General features: G+C 38.3%; 1 protein-coding gene across 1 annotated transcript; it reads right to left on the bottom strand.

Moving 5' to 3' along the window:
- Positions 1 to 19,164: 19,164 nt before the first annotated feature.
- On the bottom strand, positions 19,165 to 21,900 carry en2a (engrailed homeobox 2a). Its single transcript, XM_078281031.1, has 2 exons — positions 21,358 to 21,900; positions 19,165 to 19,484 (listed from the first exon to the last, which is right to left on the bottom strand). Exons 1-2 carry the CDS (start codon positions 21,842 to 21,844, stop codon positions 19,165 to 19,167), a joined length of 807 nt encoding a protein of 268 aa, XP_078137157.1. The 5' UTR covers positions 21,845 to 21,900.

The following is a 21,900-nucleotide window of genomic DNA, read 5'->3' as shown; positions in this document are numbered from 1 at the left end:
GTTTGTGACCCAGCCCGTCTTAAGATGTGCACATGCAGCATGTTCCTTACCACTCAGCTGCGTAGCATTGACAGCTTCAGCAACACTTCCTGTTTTAATTAGACTGCAAATCCACCATTGACTTTGAAATGAAGTGTGCTCATCTATAACACCCTCATAAACACTACAAAGAAGGCTGTAGTCCTGGATGACCACCGTTTGAATGTGGTGCAAGGCTGCATGCCTGCTTAAACTGCAGCAGCCTGAATAAGTACTTACTCTCTGGGAAGAAACTTTTGGCCTGAGATGAACTTCTGCTTTTTTTTTACTTAACTTTCACGGAGTTCTCCACACATAGCGCTGAATGGAGGTCTTGCAAATGAAGAGGTGTAGTCTAGTCTAAGTTACCATTGTCCAACAAAAACTGTTGCATATAAGCATTTAACATACTGCACAGTGCTTGATGGAGATTGTATTGTTCATTTGAATAGCAGGGTCAGTGTCTATAGTAAAATAATCTGAAACATGTATGTTTGGACTCAATTGTCAACTAAAAGATTTTAATGGCTTTTCTTTTTACCCTTTTACACAAAAGCTGATGAAAGGAAACAAAGTTGTTGCCATTGGTGAGAATGGGTCAATTCCCTCTGTTATCTATCCCAGGTCTACCTTTCTCTCAGCCAGGGTTTTATGCACGCCAGACCTGTTCAGCTTGGTTGAACGTAAAGTACCAGGTGTCCTTGAAACCCTATACTATATACTGTAGAGCTGGACCAATACTGGATTTTAGAGCCTGGTAGTGATATTTAGGAGTAGAACAAAAAATCATAATGATACATCAGCAGATATGTTTACTTTCTATACATTTTAATCAAGGATCAATTCAGTTATGATAGTTGAACAATAACGTAATTGTTCTTAGCAGAGTGAGTACAAACCTCGAGCGATTACATTGCCATGTTACTATTTGTTTGAATAGTAATACTTTTGTAAGTTTCTTTGTGTAAATGAAGTTAAAAAAAAAGCATCTGGTCACACTGTAATATAATAATAGTAATATATTCTGAGAACTGTATAGTAAAACGATTTGTGCTCATTTCCCGTACTCAAAAGCTATACATTTTGCCATTTTTAACCTTAAAGATGCTTAAACTCAAGTGTAACATTTTGAATTAAGTTTATATACTTTATATACTGACTAACGAGAAACTATAAAGTCATACATGTTTTGTCTAAGCTCTCAGTTGCATCTCAGGTGTAAAAAAATATTACAGCGACTACTTTTAATGAATTAAAAAAACCCTGTTTAGCCAAAACAAGTACAATCTACAGTTGTACACTTCGTCATGCGTAAATGCCGACAACCCACTATTTATGTGACCAATAATTTTGTTTAAATATCATAATCGTACAAGGGTCTTGTGTGCAAAACTTATTTCTTAATTCTCTTTATGTAATGAGTATGAAAAAAGTATTCTAACATGCTACAGCTTAAAAATTGCCCCAGTTTAGGAGCTTTACTGAAAGTTTCCTTCTGAGTTGGTTATGTGAGACTTGAGGGTGTGCTTGCATTTTTCCTTAATTGGGGCTTATTTTAACACACCTGGACACACCTTCCACTTTGCCATTTGACCTTTTTGTGAATTAAGATGGCAAGGCGGAGTTGGAGTTCGTCAAGCTTGCGGTACATCATAGCGAGGGGAGGCTGCACCATGACTAATTAGTAAATCTCACTTCTCTCTAAGGTGAAAAAAATGATTTCCTTTGCAGGGAGATTGGGGGTTGATGAGTAAATACCCACCTGCTCCAAGTTGCAGTAACCTAATAAGTCTCCCTGGACTTTGAAAGTGAATATTTCATATTTCACTGATCTCTAACAGCTTTTCTGCATGTCTCATATTTGACTCTCCGTAAGCCCTCTAAGATGGGTAAAGGGGAAACACAGACTGCAGGGTCTCTTTCCTGCCACACAATGGTGTGGAAAGGTCAGGCCTAATGAAGTCGGGGGTGTGACCCCTAGTATTCAGTGACTTTGCATGGGCCTCCATCTTACCGCTGCAACCATGCCGGTTAATCCTTTTTTGATCCTAATTGATAGGCATTAACATGATCCTTATCCAGGAGCTGTGTTTTGTCTTCCACAGCCCTTCTCTCTGGGTGTCAGTGACACAAAGTGTGAAAGCGTTAAACCAAATGTGAAATTGATATTTTTCATGTTTGTGTGCTTAAAATCTGGCAGTGTCTCTAAACACTCGCACACGAGTGCCCAATGTTCAGCGTTTGCCCTTTTGAGGATCTTAACAGGACTTAGCACATGACCTCTAGAATCCGACTGTGATGTGAATGGTACCAGCCCATTTCCAGTTTGTTTTCCTTTTGAGTCCTTTTATCTTCCTCACTAGGTGATTACTGCCTTTAACTGTTTACTAATTATCCTCTTTAAAATGTTTGGACTTTAAGTCAGGACCCTTATCACTTTTATGACACTGCACGAAGTGCAGGAGCTGTACCTGTTTCCAAGAGCTTCACCTTAGTAACTTCTAATGTTTATATTCTCGGATCTTCATACTATAAACCCTATAAGCTCTAATTGAATTAGCAATTTATAGTTAGTATCACTAGTCACTAGACCGTAATGGAACCTTTTCATTGCTTCTTATAGCTGAGCTATTATAGTTGTTTCACTCTAGTTTAGTAAAGTGGACGACCACTTCAAATTACTATATTGTTGTTGCAACATTGATACTAAATGTTCACATTATTCACACATCTTTGTTTAAAATGTACACTGTACCCAGTAATTGCAGTATTTTTTCATTTTAACAAATGATTTCATCATGAAATGCCTGAAACTGAGGCGAGTGATTACAATAATGCAAGAGATAACTAATTATAATAATTCAGGATGTTTAGAAATACTATGCAAAATTAACTTTTCACAAACTTTACATTTTTACATACCAGTTACATAGACATTATTTGATTTGTGATGATATGATGACTGTGTTGCTACAATATGAAGGTTCTATCAGAAATTAAGAAAGGACTCAGATTGTTGGGGTGAACTCAGTGAGGTTTTAAGAAATGCTGCCTGGATCCACTGATCAGTTTATTTGATCTAAACAGTTTTGTATAGTATGAAAGTGTTTAGTGCATAATGACAACCTTTACTTTTTGAAAGCTTTAGGATTCAACAGGAAATAATTCAAGTAATGTTGAGCCATGTTCAATCTTAAAATGAGTACCACATTATGAGACAGGTACAACCTGCCATTTTTCATTCATTCACAATGACAGTAACGGTGAATGCCTGACACCCTGCAGAGCATTGCTGATAAACAAAAACTGTTGTGATTTTTCAAGATTACAGCAAGGCAGAATTAAAAGTATTAATAAGTGTTATCCTAAATAGCAAAATAATAATTGGTTCTTAGAAGGCACGCTACGAAAAAAAAAAGAGTAAAGAGTGAGAGAAGTTGTAACCTTTTGGATATTTTTCACTTTTTTCAATGTGGACTGAACACAGTAATTGATCCAAAGCGCCTTTTACAATAACATGTTGTTCTGTGGATACATTCCAAGAAAAGTTTACCATTTTTAAACACATTTGACTCTTTGCATCGGATATTTAGGTTTAATTCTTCCCTTTTTCCTGATTTGATTTTCTCAGATGTTATACACTATATGTTTATACTATTGAATGCGTAGACTTAAAATGAGTATATACTGTAGGCAAACTCTGACTAGACAGGGGCTGTACATTGGCATGATTCACACATGTGATATTCCGTCGAACTGATGCTGCTAAGCCACAGTAACTTTCGGTAATTTTTTGTCATCGCTTAAAGATGTCCAAACATCGTTCATGCCAGTTTCCTCATAAATACATTTTCATAAGAAACAATCGGCAGGTTTTAAGCCTTTTATATGGCCAACCATATTTGATCTATTTTTTTTCTCAGCACAATCAAACCTGCACAATTAAGAAGCATGTCTTTCCATTGTGCTCAGCAGTGTGCAACAGCCCACTTTAGCTGTAAAATGCCAGGTGTCGTGTTGGTTCTTGTTGGTTTCACACAGCGACTCGAGTCCCTCCCTGGAACGCAGTTCTCAGGTCTCCATAGGATTGAGTGTTCTTTCCAGCTTGTTTGTTGCAGTGAATAATGAGTTCTCTGTAAGGCCTGATGACATAATTTGGATATTGCTATGGAAAAATAACTAATTATGGAGCTAAGAAACTACAGATTGGGACTCTGCTTGTGTACTTCACTTGACTGGCACCACCTGCCCTCTATATGTCACACTCACTTCACTTATCCCACACTTGTGAAACCGAGCTGGTGTCTGCCAGTTATGTGCAACCCCCAGCAGACACATATGCAGTTAATCAGCAGTGGGTTGGACTTGATAATGCGTTTGTTATTTAGATTTTATTTACCCGTAAACAAAAGATTTGAAGTGACGTACAGGATAGGAAGAGAACTCCCTCCAGTGTTGCTGCCTTTATTGGGACTGTAGGAACATTGAGAAAGTCAGAGCATTGGAGAGAAAGTCCCAGAAATACTGTTTAATATGTGTTTCTCGGCACGTAGTACTAGTACATGTGGTTCGCTGGACAGTATTTGTCAGATGTTGTGGCTTGACCTGCTGCTGGAAGAGCTCTGGTTTTCTAGCATTTTGTCTAAAATATTTCAATCAAAGGTTTTGGAAATAGATCTTTAGCAGGGCAGGAACATGACTTATGGTCATATGTAGGACTGTATGAGGAGTTTGCTTTACTTCTGGCTGTGGTTGTGAATCTCATCTCTGTATTATTTTCTCCACTCTACTTGCCGGAAAAAGTAGTTAATGAATATAAAACAGTTTTCAGTTTGTAAGATTGAGCAAGTTTAACCAGCGTTGCACTGATATAACAAGTACAAATACATTAAGTGATTTTCTAAATAAAATGTAGCTGTGTATAACAACATATATCTACAGTGTGCAACTTACTGCCAAACATTTAAAGTCATATTTTATTTTTTACAAACCTCTTTTTTGGACTGCTTTTCATCAATAATTGCAAGGCTGAAAAGTACTTGTTGAGAAAACAAAGAAAAGGTGTGTGTGTGTGTGTGTGTGTGTGTGTCTCTCATCATTACAAAAAACAACCAATATGGTTGACAACTAACTGTCCAACCTATGCTTATTCATGTCAAATCATTATTTGAGTGCATGTCTTAAGCATTACAGAGCAGTTATGTGCCACATCTCTGAAGTTTGGAACTTTTATTTGGTATTGAATAAAAAGCCTCTTATTTTCCTCTTGAGCTTGATACCAACAACAGCGGATAGATCACAGCACCTCACCTGCTTCAGTTTGTCCTCTCCATATTGTTTTTATCTTCTCGTAGAAATGACACGGATGAAGAAATCCGATGTAAAACACTTGCAGGATGTTGCTGCAGCAGGGATGCCAATAGCTTGTTGTCACGTGTGAAGGTCTTTTAAGACATTGAAGTCTACAGTAATTTCCTCTCTTCTCAGGATATAGCTGTCAAAACGGATACCTGTAGGCTGTCATTCAGTTAATTTTTTAAGAATTGGCTTATTTATCTGTGCCATTTGACCATCTTCGGTTACTCGGATGTGCATCCTTTAATGTGTAACCACAGTTATTTTGGGTATTTGTTCAGTTATTTGCTTCTTTTCATGCATTTCACTTTTATTTTAACTTATTTGTAAGTGGATTAAAAGCAGACAACTGAAAGTTTTGGGCCTGGATTTGATTTTAAAATGAAAGCAGCAAGGGAGAGATAAAGGTAGATAATTAGGACCTTAAGTTAGAAGGTACATGTAACTAATTCACCCAAATGCTGTACATAGAAAATGTGTTATGTCAGACCTCGAATACTGTAAATTTAACACTGAAGCGTTATTTAAGATATTAAAATTACATGAAATTTCAGTACTTAAAATCAGCTTTACATAATTTCTCTGCAGTTTAAAGCTAATACGAGAAACTGTGTTTAGGTTTTGAGTTTTACCTTGGATATTCTGTGTGTCCTAGTTTTACCACTGATATGCATCTCATGATTCATTAAAACATCAATTTGTTCTGAACATTTTTGTTTTGGTTTTGTTTACTGTGAGTTTAAAGAGAGGACAGTAAATTGGATCATAATTCCACCTTGTCTGAAATGATTGGTGGACAGTGTGACATATTTGTCAGACAAACTTGAAGAATTCCCAAAATTTTGAAGTTTAACATTAAATTTAGGCCTGGGGCACATTATGTGTCTGTTATTTGTAGCTGTTAGAATCATATAATGTGTGCAAACAAATAAGTTTTTGATGTAGTTTTGTACTTCTTTCCATATAATCGTTGCTTGGCTTGTGCCAGTCAAGAGCTGAATTAGATTTTTAGCTTTGTTATGAAATCAGTTTTCATAACATAGCTGGTCCCATATGGGCAGGCTACTCAATCTAACTTTACTTCTCAATGCTGCACATTCACCTTTCTCCTGACAAAACCATTCAAGATCAAGGGCAGCATCACCTTTGCCACTAATGAGGTTGTTTATTTACCAAATTTCCTTGTGGACTATGAGAGAGAAACAAGCCATGCAGAGCCTATAATCAGCATTAGCAAACAGGGCTCCAAAAGCTCCAGGTTATACATTTTGTGACCGTGTAACGCTGTGTAGCTTACCTGAAGTACCTGCATGTTAGACATGTAAACCTTTCAAAGAGGCTGCTGAAGTGAACAGACCACATTATTATAACCTGAAGTCATGCTGGATTTTAAATGGCATAATCTTCAAAGGAAAACGATAAAGACTTCCGGACTGGTGATTAGCACTTTGAAGGCTAATTTAAAATGTGCTCAATACCCATTTTGTTAACATTTGCTACTTTATATTTATCGCTGTCAGGTTTTCAAAAACCCAGATGATTATGTCAAAATACCACAACTTTGACAATAAAGATGTCCTGGTGACTAATCATTTTAACAGTAATGTCTTTTTCAAACCCAGACTCTTGATTTGATGGGTTGTTATTCTATAGTGTCACTCCACTAGTTACAGGACATACACATAATGGCGATAAACACTTCATCTTACCTCTAAAGAAACTTTATCACATGGGCAAACAATGTTACAAATGCTAGTAATATTATGGGGAATGCCAGCTAGCAGCATTTTTCAGCTATAATAGCAGTCTAGTAATCAGCACTTGGATTTCTGGGAGTTTTCCAGGCAACATGAGCAGCAATTAGGGCCAAATGATCTGTGTCCAAACAGCAGCTGCATCGGTAAAAAAAACAAAACAATTATTTGATATGTGAAAGGAACAGCCAAAAGTTATGACGCCATGTCATAACACTGAAACAGCTTTGATCAAGTGGACTGGGCACAGGGTAAAACTAATCAATAGGGATATGACAGATACACAGCATGCAGACTATTCAAGGTTGCAAATGTTGCTAATTGGCAACCTAATTTGACACACCTGTGTAGCAACAATGGTGATTTACTAACCACCGCATACATTGGCTTTTTTAGTTATGGTTATGCCCAATGTACTATGTCTTAAATTATTTGCCTCCTTCTATTGACTGTATTTTATTAAAATCTCAAAACTATCACATTTGTTTTTCTTCTCTTTTACATCACAATTCTATCCATGGGGGCCACTCTGGTACAACATATATTAGTTTAAACTAATGAAGACCCTCTGGTCATTGATATTTTGCAATAACATTTATGAATGTGTGGCAAAGTTCTCTATTTGGTGCACAGCAAAATTCCATTTCTGCTTAAATACATCAATGATTTGCAGACCTGCTCATCAGAGCCCATGTACACTGCTTTATTTGCTGATTTAGATTAGCTTCCCATCTCTGCGTAAATGTGGGAGGCTTTACTGTAAGTTTGCTTATGGTCCAGCCATCCCATCTATTCAAACAGTGTTCCCTTAATTTAATGCTGTGTGCTGGCTGAGCTTTTTTTTTTCTTTTTTTTTCTGGGACCTTTTCTGTTATTTTGGGACCAGATGGTGAGGGGCACGGAAGCGGCTCTTTTGTCCGGGCGCCCCAGTGAAAAGAGGCTGTGCTCCCTAATGTAATCAGCGGCACCGGAAGGGTCCATTTTGGGCTGTGAAAGAAGACAATCAGGTCTGGACACGTCTAGATTACAGAAATGCAGAGTTCATCTCCCGACCCTGCCCCCTTTGACCAAGGCCCTGGCATGGAGGATCCTCATCTTTGATCAGTGGAGGGTGGAGGTGCTTATCCGACCTCGCGAGGGCCAAAGGCCACCCCTCTCCCCCCTCCCCTCCTCCCCTCCCCTCCACCCTGTTTACCCTGCACTTGGCTGCTGCTGACACCTCCTTCCGGAAAGAGCCAGGGGGTGGTGGGTTGGTTTGGGCATGGGGGGATACCATGACCTGTCTAGACACCGTTTCTTGTTGCCCTGGTGTTGCCAAGGGGACATAATGAACTTTGACCTCAAATGTAGTTGGTTAGGAGCCACTCTGGTCATCCAAGGAAGACATTTTTTTTTCTTTTTAATTTTCAGGGTTGGGGGTGGGGAAATGAGGCAGGGGCACTGATGTGACCCACATAATACACAATCTGCTTTGAGGGACCACAAGCATGAATTTGTTGGCAAAACTTCCTTTTTTTATTTTAATAATTGTGTGACATTTTCAGTTTGGTTACAGGACATCAGGATAGCTGACAACAATATAGCTGACAAAATCCTTCGCCTTTTAAACTCTGAAACGACAATGTTACTTTCCTGACATTTTTTGATTTGTTTGCTTTAGTTCATCTGATCCCACGATGACACTCTTGGAAGGGGGACTGATTTAGTTTTGTTTTATTTGTGACATGTAAAAGAAGTCATGCTGTTTTTGGATCATGATAGTTTTTTGATTTTGATACATTTTTGGACATTGTTTCTCATGCACAGTAAGTAATCATTGAATTTGATAGGTTTTATGTTGTTAAATATTATACTCAACAGGCGGTTTATATGTAAAACAAATATTCTTACATTGACATGCATTTTTTAACATTGCTGATAAAACTCGTCGTACTGAGCTGTTTTTATGTTGTGCCTTGTTACGCCGAGGCAGTTTTCTATCTTAGGCAGACAGTAATGTTGCGTTCTATTTTATTCTGTTTTATCTTTATGAAATTGTGATTTTATATATTTCACTATATGAAAGTAATGAGCAGCTCTTTTTAACATGGACTTTTCTCATAATTTGCACTTGTTCAGAGCTTATACATGCACGATTTTAATGAAAAAAATGAGTAAATATAAGCCCAAGAAGTGCAGTGCAATAAACAATGCAAATCTGAGCCCAAATCTTGGTAAATAAACAAAGTACATACAGCACTGACATACAGTATTGGTGTATACTGTTGTTCTATATACTGTACTGGCCTACTATTGATGTATACTATGTACTTTTGAATTTAAACATATACTAATATCACAAATCAGATGAGTAGAATTTATTTTTATAGAAATGTTATGAAATAATTAGAACAACATTTTCTCTTGTTTTCAAATTGTCAAAATAATGTAATTAGTATGTTTTATTATCTAATAGAAATGTTTTGCTGTGGATGCAGTTGGATGTTGGTGTTATTCTTATTTATCATGTCATACTTCGTCCTATACCTAGAATCCCTGGTTTTGGCCTGAACCACAACATTGCCAAATGTGTGAATTGGCTTTGATGTTGAGGCTGATCCTCAGGAGTGGGTGTTGTGATTCCACCATCATGGCCGCCACTACCAACCCCGCCCTCTCGCCTGCCACTCAGGAACAGTTAAAATGGCAGCATGTAGCAAAATGAGTGAGATGGAGAAAGAGAGAGACGCCCACTACTGTGAGCTAAGGCACGGTCGACTGAGCCATAGCTCGCCTTGTATGCCAACTCAAACTGAGATGATTATTTTTGGTGTATTCGGCTGTCTGAGAACAATGTACAATCTGAAGAAGTCTAGACAGGTAGATTGGACAGAAATCAGTGAAGGGTTAACCTCTTTTGTCACCGCTTTATCCAAAATCAGTAGTTCACGATAGTGCTATATTTCCAGCCACAATTTGTCTCGACTTAGAACTAAATGCCGCTGTATATTCCTCTTTGAAATGAATGTTTATAAATTAAATCCATCCAAACATAATTAGCAAACCCACTGCTACATTATTTTCATAGTGAAAATGCAGCCAAATAGAAAAACGTCAACGCTAAATGTGCTTTTTGGATTTAGTGTGTCCATTACTACAATATAATAGAAAGTGTTAACATGTTTTAACCCTTCACCCCGGTCTTTGGTGGGCTGCCATTTTATTCAACAAATTATTGGTTGCAGGCTGGCACGGGGAACGGACACTTGCTGATTATCACAGGATTTTCTGCTCTGTAGCATCTAACATGTAAAAAACAAGCTATATTATTCTGTATATATGTATTAGTTTGGGTTGTCAGCGTTGGCCATAGCGGCAATGCTGACAGCGAAGTGGTACAGCATTTCAATGACTATATTCATTTTTGATGTAGAAAGAACAAAGTGCTATGATCAGTGGCCATTCAAACCCTTTGCTCTTAGTCAAACAGCTCTATGCGTGTGCTTATTATATCATCTACTTAATACCAATTAAAGGCTATACGCTACACCAACCCAAAGCTGTTTCCATGAGCTAGAGACCCATTTAGAATGGATCACAGTGTAGATGTGTGTATCCAGTCTAAATAAACCTGTAAATGAAGTATTATACCCAATAAACCTTTGCAGGTCGGGCTGCCACTTCGTAACAACTCTATTGCAAGGCATCCCACATCCAAACTGCAGTGTGGAGAATGTTAAGGTAAATGTCCACATCTTCTATTTTTAGGTCTTCCTACTCACACTCCATGGCATTTTATTACTGGCTCTTGTTGTGAATATGTTTTTTTTTCTTTCCTTCCCTCCACAGTGTAGAGAGCTGGTGGTGGACTAGGAGGAAGATGTCATGCGAGGGATGGGTTTTGGTGATGATGTTGCTGCTGTTGATGCAGCGTCAAGCTCTCACTTTGTGCCTCTGTCAGTTATGATGCGTAACCACAAAGTGAGTGACAGGTCAGTCCCTGGGGAGAGCAGGGGGCCTGAGGTGAGTCAGATGAATCCTTGACCCTGTCTAGCTGTGTCAGCAAGCAACACAAACTCCCTAACAAAGGCCAGAAATGGCATGACTGTACATTGTACATCTTAATTTAGTATATAGAAAAAGAATGTAAGAAACACAACCCTCTTGACTATTTCTGTTCAAGGGATCTGGGATCTGGTTTTCTTTTCATAAACTCCCTCATCTTATGAAATTATAATGCAGCATATCACATTACAGGCGGCACCTTTGATACCTTTGTGTGCATTTGTTACCTCCAGAGCACTGGATGTTTTTAGAACCTGTCTCAAACATGAACTTGGTACTGATTTCGGTAGATATTCAACATTGTATACTTCAGTGCATTACAGATAAAGTATTAAACATCCAATGCCACTTTAGGACTTTAAAAAAAGATGTCAGAGAAAGGTATTATTTCTGTGGAGTCAGATTTAGTTTTTAAAGCTTGTTTATTATAAAGGATTTGTTTCGTTGCATACTGATTTTAGCTCAAATAGCTTATATTTTCAATTGAAAAGCTTTCAGAGTTTCGGGGAGCAGGAAAGTAGTCGTCTGCAACAATTTTCGAAACTAAGTTTACTTGATAAATTGAGAAACTTTATTAGGTTATTTACTGAACGGGACACATGGGCAAACGGCCAAAGAAGCATTAGAGTTTAACTGCAACCCTTCATAAAGAAATTGTGGATTGAATATAATTTGAGTTTTTCATGCATTAGTATTAAGGAAAGAACACAAGTTTAAGTGTGACGAATTTTACACAATAGTATTTGTACTGGTATATTTTTTTATATATATATATATAGTGCTGAAACAATTGATTAATTGATTAGTCGATGAGCAAAAAATTTAACCTATGACAATTCTGATAATCGATAAGTTTAATTCACCTTTAAGCATAAATGCCAAACTTTTTCCAGCTTTTAAACAGGATTATCTGCTTTTCTCTGTTTTATGTCCACATAAATTAAATATCTTTGGATTTTTGACTATTGGTTGGACAAAACAAGCAATTTGAAAATGTCACCTCATGCTCTGGAAATTTTGAGAGGCATTTTTAGGACTTTTTGACATTTTATAGATTGAACGATTAATCGACTAATGATAAATAACTAGTTGTAACCCTCATTATGTTAGGTGTAAACATATACAGTAGTTAAAAAATGAACACAATCTGTTGATGTTTCATGGGTTAAAATTGTTTTCTTCAGTGAGGAATATCTGCTTCCATTTGCTAAGAAGAGAACATATCAGTATATCATAAAAGTTAGTATATCATGAAGTGCTTGGTTTGATCTGTTGTACCTGAATTACTAGTGAGAGCAAGTAATATTACCAAAGATGTAGTCAATGTTATTTTAAATGCAGTCTGCAAAAAAGTCAAAGTGAAGTCAGTCAGTGTAACTGAAACAATCAATGCAACATGTCATCATCTGAAATGTAACATAATTAGATTTTTTCTGAACAAATATGAACTCTTTATGAAGAAATATTTGCTACAGACTTCTCACAGTACTGTTTCCACCAACAACAAAAAAAGAAGAGAAGAATCTTTTGTGACCCATCCAGGATTCAGTCAGTGTAGACCAGACGTACTGCTGGTCAAACCATGTTATGAACAACTTTGTGAAATTTAGTGCAAGATTTCATGTTTTAATGTATCCCCCTAAGCAGGAAACATCCACTCCAAAAAGCTAGATATGGTAGCTACATGGGGAAAAAAAGATTTTTCTTGAATTTCGTTAAGTGAACAAAAATAATCTTTTATTGAAAAGTCTGGTATCTCTTTACGAGGGTCGCTCAAACACCGTGTGTGAAATGAGAGTTGCCTGGGTGTTACTTTTCCAGAAAGCATCCACTTGCTATTGTCTGCCTAGTCAACTTCTGCAGGCCCCAGTGCCCTGACTTCCATACATGAGAGATCAAGGGTTACCAAGGTGCTTTTGAGAAAGGAGGGCTCAATGTGAGAGGGGACAAACCAGTCCACAAAATACTCATTTCCTTTGCATGTTAGGTGCCCTAGCGGGGATTCAGACGGGGTCACTGACACATCAACTGGGGGTTGATATTTTTCTCCCTCCATTGTAATGAAAACTGTTGCTTGCTTTTTCATTGGCTTGTGACTACTATCTGCTGCCTGTACAGTATGTGGCTTGCTAATGTGCTGAGTTTGCCCAAAAGAAAGTTTGTTCAGACTCTGGCTGTTTATCCGGTGCCAGACAGAGGCACCTCATGTAGAAAAGGTAAAAGTAATTCTGTCCACCTCTTATTCTTGCCAGAAAGTTCAGTCACTGAGCCACAGCATTAACTTGTATTCTAACAAGATTAAAATATATTCGTCCTGGGGATTAGCATAGTTAGGTGTCCTTTTGCCTCTTTTTTTTGCCTGCACTGGTGCGGTGACAGTGGGCTTTGATCTGTGTTGCGAGGCAAGAGTCCTGGCTTGGACCTAGCCATTCGAGTGCCAAGTGTGAAATTGGCCTGATGTCATCCCCATTCTTCACCTTTTACATCTTTCACCACTTTAATTATTAGTCGTCTGCAACAATTTTCGAAACTAAGTTTACTTGATAAATTGAGAAACTTTATTAGGTTATTTACTGAACGGGACACATGGGCAAACGGCCAAAGAAGCATTAGAGTTTAACTGCAACCCTTCATAAAGAAATTGTGGATTGAATATAATTTGAGTTTTTCATGCATTAGTATTAAGGAAAGAACACAAGTTTAAGTGTGACGAATTTTACACAATAGTATTTGTACTGGTATATTTTTTTTATATATATATATATATGTGCTGAAACAATTGATTAATTGATTAGTCGATGAGCAAAAAATTTAACCTATGACAATTCTGATAATCGATAAGTTTAATTCACCTTTAAGCATAAATGCCAAACTTTCCAGCTTTTAAACAGGATTATCTGCTTTTCTCTGTTTTATGTCCACATAAATTAAATATCTTTGGATTTTTGACTATTGGTTGGACAAAACAAGCAATTTGAAAATGTCACCTCATGCTCTGGAAATTTTGAGAGGCATTTTTAGGACTTTTTGACATTTTATAGATTGAACGATTAATCGACTAATGATAAATAACTAGTTGTAACCCTCATTATGTTAGGTGTAAACATATACAGTAGTTAAAAAATGAACACAATCTGTTGATGTTTCATGGGTTAAAATTGTTTTCTTCAGTGAGGAATATCTGCTTCCATTTGCTAAGAAGAGAACATATCAGTATATCATAAAAGTTAGTATATCATGAAGTGCTTGGTTTGATCTGTTGTACCTGAATTACTAGTGAGAGCAAGTAATATTACCAAAAGATGTAGTCAATGTTATTTTAAATGCAGTCTGCAAAAAAGTCAAAGTGAAGTCAGTCAGTGTAACTGAAACAATCAATGCAACATGTCATCATCTGAAATGTAACATAATTAGATTTTTTCTGAACAAATATGAACTCTTTATGAAGAAATATTTGCTACAGACTTCTCACAGTACTGTTTCCACCAACAACAAAAAAAGAAGAGAAGAATCTTTTGTGACCCATCCAGGATTCAGTCAGTGTAGACCAGACGTACTGCTGGTCAAACCATGTTATGAACAACTTTGTGAAATTTAGTGCAAGATTTCATGTTTTAATGTATCCCCCTAAGCAGGAAACATCCACTCCAAAAAGCTAGATATGGTAGCTACATGGGGAAAAAAAGATTTTTCTTGAATTTCGTTAAGTGAACAAAAATAATCTTTTATTGAAAAGTCTGGTATCTCTTTACGAGGGTCGCTCAAACACCGTGTGTGAAATGAGAGTTGCCTGGGTGTTACTTTTCCAGAAAGCATCCACTTGCTATTGTCTGCCTAGTCAACTTCTGCAGGCCCCAGTGCCCTGACTTCCATACATGAGAGATCAAGGGTTACCAAGGTGCTTTTGAGAAAGGAGGGCTCAATGTGAGAGGGGACAAACCAGTCCACAAAATACTCATTTCCTTCGCATGTTAGGTGCCCTAGCGGGGATTCAGACGGGGTCACTGACACATCAACTGGGGTTGATTTTTTTTTTTTAATTTTTCTCCCTCCATTGTAATGAAAACTGTTGCTTGCTTTTTCATTGGCTTGTGACTACTATCTGCTGCCTGTACAGTATGTGGCTTGCTAATGTGCTGAGTTTGCCCAAAAGAAAGTTTGTTCAGACTCTGGCTGTTTATCCGGTGCCAGACAGAGGCACCTCATGTAGAAAAGGTAAAAGTAATTCTGTCCACCTCTTATTCTTGCCAGAAAGTTCAGTCACTGAGCCACAGCATTAACTTGTATTCTAACAAGATTAAAATATATTCGTCCTGGGGATTAGCATAGTTAGGTGTCCTTTTGCCTCTTTTTTTTGCCTGCACTGGTGCGGTGACGGTGGGCTTTGATCTGTGTTGCGAGGCAAGAGTCCTGGCTTGGACCTAGCCATTCGAGTGCCAAGTGTGAAATTGGCCTGATGTCATCCCCATTCTTCACCTTTTACATCTTTCACCACTTTAATTATGTTTCCGCCACAAAGCCTAGGCACCTCTGAGCAGATTCCACTCTTGCCGTAGGAAGCATTTAGAAACTGGGTAAATGACACAGTAGGGGAGGGGGAGGATGGTAGGAGAGGTCATAGCAGGATGGGGCCCTTTTGTGTTTAGAGGTAGACATTGATACTTTCCTGATGTATCCTGTGCTCACTTCCATTTCTACAGCACAAGAACTTTGTGAAATTGTCAGCAATGCTCCAGAAAATAACTTTTATTCTAGGCATTTTTATAACTTCTGCATCCTATTCCAGAAGAGATGCTTATTTCTCATTTTAATGATGATTCATACTGTCATGTTCTCACAGCAATGCAAGACTTTTTTGTTGCGTGATGCAGATAGAGGCCCAAACAAGGACCACTTCTGGTCACTCACGACCTGAATCTTCTTCTGGTGATGAGACAAATTATTCTCAGATAAAAGCTTTTGTTCCAGGAGAATGTGCCCATGCAGCCCTACAGCTTCAGCTATTGTTGATGCATTGGTGTCCCTATCTGAACTTCAGGGAGCTTTTCTGCCGGTGAATATTTTGATGAAGGTTCCTATTGATGCGCTGAATGAAGGACCAAAACAACAGGGGTATGTGTGCATGTGAGTAGGAACAGAAATGAATGAATTGTGTGGGGATGTGTGCATGCCAGGCAAGAAGAAAATAAAACCAAGTGATAGTAAGGTGTGTGCGCGAGAGAGTTAGTGAGTGAGTGAGTGAGAGAGAAAGCTGTGTGTGGAGAATGGGTTACTGAGGGGTGGGAGGGGGGAAACCAGCCACCTGCAGCCATGACAGGCTTTGACCTTCATTTTGCGCTCTCTCTCTCTCTCTCTCTCTCTCTCTCTCTCTCTCTCTCTCTCTCTCTCTCTCTCACCCCCTCCCTCCCCTCTCTCTCACTCTTTCCTTTCGACTCCCCTGCCTTGTGGTAGCAGCACTGGCTCTTTCCAGAAGCGACGAGGAAGACTGACCATCGTGAAGACAGTGCTGGGAGCAGCCATATCCGCTCTAATGCTATAGTCACTGGCCGTTAGACATGGCGTTCAAAGACTAGCGGTGCAAGTATGGAAATGCAGATAAGGCATTGTTGAGGAAACATGCCTGGGAATTGTTCAAGGCTTTCCCTTGCATAATGTTTGGATGCTTTCAAAAATGTTTTAATCTCAAAACCCATGAATTTGATCCTCCATGAATGTGATCCAGAACCGCCCATAGAATGAGTGGGTGTTTGCATGAAAAGGGTTGTCATGCTATGCAAATTAATAATGTTTGTGATTACATTTGTGAATATTTGACATCTGGCAATTCTGGCAACATTTGTTTAAAACTATTTTTGTACATATTTCTCTTTTCTAGACAATTATAGCTATAATGCATTTGTTTTTTCGAGAGTAGAATGCCTGCAGAAGCTCAGCATTGATTGAAGGTCACACTTACTGCTTCAGCCAGGCCTCACTTTTCTTTTTTCTGTGCTTTAATGGCAATATATGAACTCTTTGCTTCACATTAAGATGCCAGAGACTTGTTTGTGTATAATCTTCAAGGTTTATTTACTGTACTCTTCTTTTGCAGTTTTCAGGAGGCAGTTAATTACACAATTAATACATGATACAAATTATGTACATTTATACCAAAGAATACTTCCAACATAAAATAAAAAATAGCATTGTATTCTACAACTCTGTGTTGTAATTTTATTTAAACATGTTCATATATAGATAGATATACGCTGATGAGTAAATTCATAATGTCATACCAGCAGTTTTCATTAAAGGCATTCAACTTGAATAGTATGCATTTGAAGTAATACTGCTTCTCTGATTCAGCACAGTTCTGTTTCATAAAAAGTTCACACTTGAACTTTAAGGCAAAGTGTGTTTCTGTTTGGTGGATTTTAATTCACACACACTTTTTGCAGATACACAACAAAAACACTTTGAAAGGCAAAAAGTCCACAATTTGGTATGGATACAGTCTAAAACTTAGCTCGATCATACTTCTGTCGATAAAGACCAAAGTTTATAAACACAGTTATTTGCCCAAGTACAACAAATTGCAGCTTTCATGCAAAGGCCCCATAAACTATTTTCATTCACAAAAAAAGGAAACAAAAAGAAGTTATTGCAAGATAAACAAGCAGTGTAAACACCTCAGATATCTACTCTAAAGCAACACTGGCCATTGGATAGATTTTTTTCTCAATATAATCTATATAAATACACATATGAAGTCCTTTCAACAACGATAAGAGATTTCCAACATTTGTAATACGGTCACTGATGGATTTGCCTTCTTTAATGATAAATGGATATGTAATAAAACTGTATATAGAGAAAGATTTAACAAGAACATCCTATAACCTGCTTTTATAGTCTATACTCAAAGAGTGCGCAGAATGGTTGTCATTGTCTTTATGCTACAGAGTTGTTGTGTGACTTTATAGGCAGCATTATAGCCTTCAATTCAGTAAGCTACAAAAAGATGATTTATATTGCTAGTTAAAAACTATAATAGCTGCACTGATGCATTGGTATAACGAAGGGAATACGCACATAATATCTGTTGAAAGACTATGAGACGACCACATACATATAAGCAAGGCCTAACTTAGCATTTTAGTTCAGTGGCGTGTTAGAAAAAAAGTCGCTACCTCTCTGTCACTTATAACAACAAACGGTTCCTGTGATTGTTTTTTTCTTTTAAAAAACGTATCAAAATTCATTGTCTGCCCAATTAGGTCTGCAACTGACACTCAAAAAGCACCTTCCTCTGTCCGTTTTTACATTAAAACACAACCAAGGAAACCAACAAGCATCGAAATAAAAATCGGGTTAGCATTTATTTAAATTCACAGTAGCCTGGATGCAGCAGAAAAATATTCTTTGGACTTCAGTTTGTTCACTTCGCTGACAGATCGAAACGTCAAGTGCCAGTTAGTTAAATGTAAAATGATGACAATCATGGATAGCAGTAGGCCTATATAAAAAATTATGGGTGTAATCATTTGTACCTCCTGGAGGGGTGGGGGGGCGACAAACAATGAAAACATACCTTTATACAACATCTTTTGTAGACGTGATATTGCAGAAATATCTCTTATTTTATTTTTTTTAACAATTTATGCTGGTATACTCCACTGGCCCTTTTATTCGATGAAATTATTGCATTGTAGGCTTGATAAAACCTCCCATGTAACGAAAAATCGCTATAATACTCCTATAGGAACCAATAGAGACCATGGTATCATTAAATATTCCTGTAGGGACTCTTAGTCCAATGATCTTATTTGTTATTTTCTGTAGTGTAACTGTGGTGATTCAGCATTATAGTGATAGAAATAGAACTTTTATCTGCTGTGGTATCTTTAAATATTCCTGTAGGTAGAGTTTTGCAGTGATATCTCTATAAAAAAATCTATCATAGGATTACTGTAGGGTCTTTTTCGTCAGGAGGCTGCTGTGACTTCTCTGGAAATCAATCGCTGTCAGATTTTTCGTCTTTCGACGTGACGGTGGCGTGATTGTACAGTCCCTGTGCCATCAGGTGCAAGGCCAGAGAGTTTTTGGCGCCGTTGGCCTTCTTGATTTTGGCCCTCTTGTTCTGAAACCAGATCTTGATCTGGGACTCGTTCAGGCCCAGCTCCTGCGCCAGGTTCTGCCGCCTCTGCTCGGTCAGATACCGATTTGTCTGAAACTCCGATTTTAGTCTTTGCAGCTGTTCTGCTGTGAAGGCCGTCCGTGGTCGCTTGTCCTCTTTGCTGGTTGTTTTCTTCTTTGGTTTGCGAGATCTTGGCCCTGTAGTGTGGGTGATATAGGGGTGGGGGGGGCACAGACATTGGTTTGTCAGTATCACAACATGGTCTTGAATATGGTAAAAAAAAAAACATGGACATTAATCAGACGATCGGCTTCATATGAAATGAAAAAATATATATTCGTTTTAAGGTTTTCTCATTTAAATACTCAACCCATGTATAACTAGTATACTATTTTACTACTTTACATTTAGAATGAAACCTTCACATTTATCTAAAACACGTGCGTAAAGTCTATTTTAGAAGAAAATGTATATTATTTTAACTAATTTTAATCTCCAAAGTCGAATTACGTAAGCAAATGTCTCTTCAGACATCTGTTGTCATTATGTTACCATGTCTTCAGAAGCTATTTTATCAAAAAAAATTCACAAAATACGTTAATAAGTTGTATTGTTTCCCTAAAGCATTTTTGGAAAACTAAAAATGAGGACTGATTGTAAAATGTTGACACGTCCACTGAAGAAAACACCCAAGAAGCAAAACCTCTCCTACCTACCTCCCTCCCTCCCTCCCTGTTTCTATCCCTCTTCCTCGCTTACACACATATACGTGTGTACACACACACACACACACACACACACACACACACACACACACACACACACACACACAGTCTGTACTAATAAGGAATTATTAACCAATAGGACAACACTTGGAAAAACAATACTAATCCATCTCAGCCAGTGTTTTGAAATACAGTTCAATGCAGATTCTTTGCATTTATTTTTTTGTGGGCCACTTGAAAAGCTCCTCAATGGGCAAACGTGAATAGAATTTTAGCAGCACCCATCAGATACACGTTAATGTTTCATTTGGTGGAGCTTTGCACTTAGTGTTTGGTTCCCTCCTCCAAACAGTGTGGAAAACATTAATGAAACGACATAATATAGGCCGAACCATTATAATGATGAATCAGCTTGTGTGTGTGTGTCTTTTTTTTTCAAGCAGCCCATATAAAAACGGTGCAACTCTACAACTCGTAGTAGTCGCCTACGCCACTCCATACAGCGTTACATAATGCATGAGAACAAGTTGTACTCCACTTTTCATAGACACTAAGAAAATACACTAGATAGTAACCTTGCTACAGGCGGACGAGTTGTAGCATGTTTTCTTGTAAATAGAGATTTTAAATAATGCTAAAAACCTCACTACTGGCCATACACGAGCTATGGGAGCATCCATTGTGAAAACAGATGCATATGTAATTCAGCCCAAACACAACTCGCCTAACGCTTCTAAGGAACTATACAGCTACAACAAGAGCACTACATATTATTTTGCAGACCTGCCGATTCTCTGGAAGACATGTGTTATGAATGTTTAGAATATGTAGGACATCAGTATTATCATATTCATAACCCTAGGAAATATACAAGAGCACTGTCTGAATGTAATTGTAGTGAAGAAACAATCCGTGCGTAAAATCTGTGCGTAATAGCTAATACAAATTGGCTGTTTTTTATGTTTTGATGTATTTGGTGAGTATGTAAAATATAAAGATTTAGGTAAGTTTTACAGTTTTAAAAGAAATATTTGTTTCTTTCTCTTCGCATATAAAATAGGCCTCCTCTCACCGAACAGCCCACTTTTTATTTCGTTATTTGTTTTTGTTTTTTTCCTATTGTACAAAGACGTGTTGTTCGTGTAGTCTACCACTGGATTTGTGTTTTACATTAAATAATATTTCTAAACATTCTAAATTGATGTATGTTTAGCTTACGCTGCTCAGCACGGTTCGCTATACTCTCGTCGGGAGAACTCGGTCAAGGCATCCGAGGTCAGTGTTACGGGGTATTTCAGGTTACCGAGAATACGGTATAGTAAAAGGCATGCACGGTGCCACCAACCTGAAGAAGGCCTGTCCGAGTATCTGGTGCAGTAGACCCAGGCTGGCCACAGCATGGACTGAGACTGGGCTGGGTTTGAGCTGGCTTGGGAACTGTCTGAGTCTGAGCTTAGGCACTGGTCTCCGCTCTCCCCGCGGGGTTTTAGGGGCTCCTCGGCGGCTATAGCGGGCTTCTTGGTCCCGGTAACCGTATGTGGAGTGGAGGTCCCCTCCGCCGGCACCGTGTTCCCCACTGGCTCGGTCTGAGGGGCGTCGGGGCTGCTGTGGCTCTCCCGCGATGCAAGGCTACTCTCTTCGCGGTTTGCGCCTCCGTCCTTTTTCCGTCCGAAATCCGGCCGCAGGATGTTGTCGATGAAGAAATTGGTGACCCGGTGAGGGATCTGCAGGTTCCCCGGCGCCTGTAGGAGGGGAAGGATGGCTCTGTTGGATTCATCCGCCGACTCCTGCCGCTCCACCACGTCTCTGTTGCCGTGATCATTTTCTTCCATACTGATTCACTTTCTCTTTAACCCCTTTATCGCTCTCTTCGCTGCAATAAAAAAAT

The sequence above is a fragment of the Sander vitreus genome, chromosome 22 (genome assembly GCF_031162955.1).
Source record: "Sander vitreus isolate 19-12246 chromosome 22, sanVit1, whole genome shotgun sequence".
NCBI lineage: Eukaryota > Metazoa > Chordata > Actinopteri > Perciformes > Percidae > Sander > Sander vitreus.
Note: the sequence above shows the minus strand (reverse complement) of the source record. Positions and strands in the feature narration are given on the sequence as shown.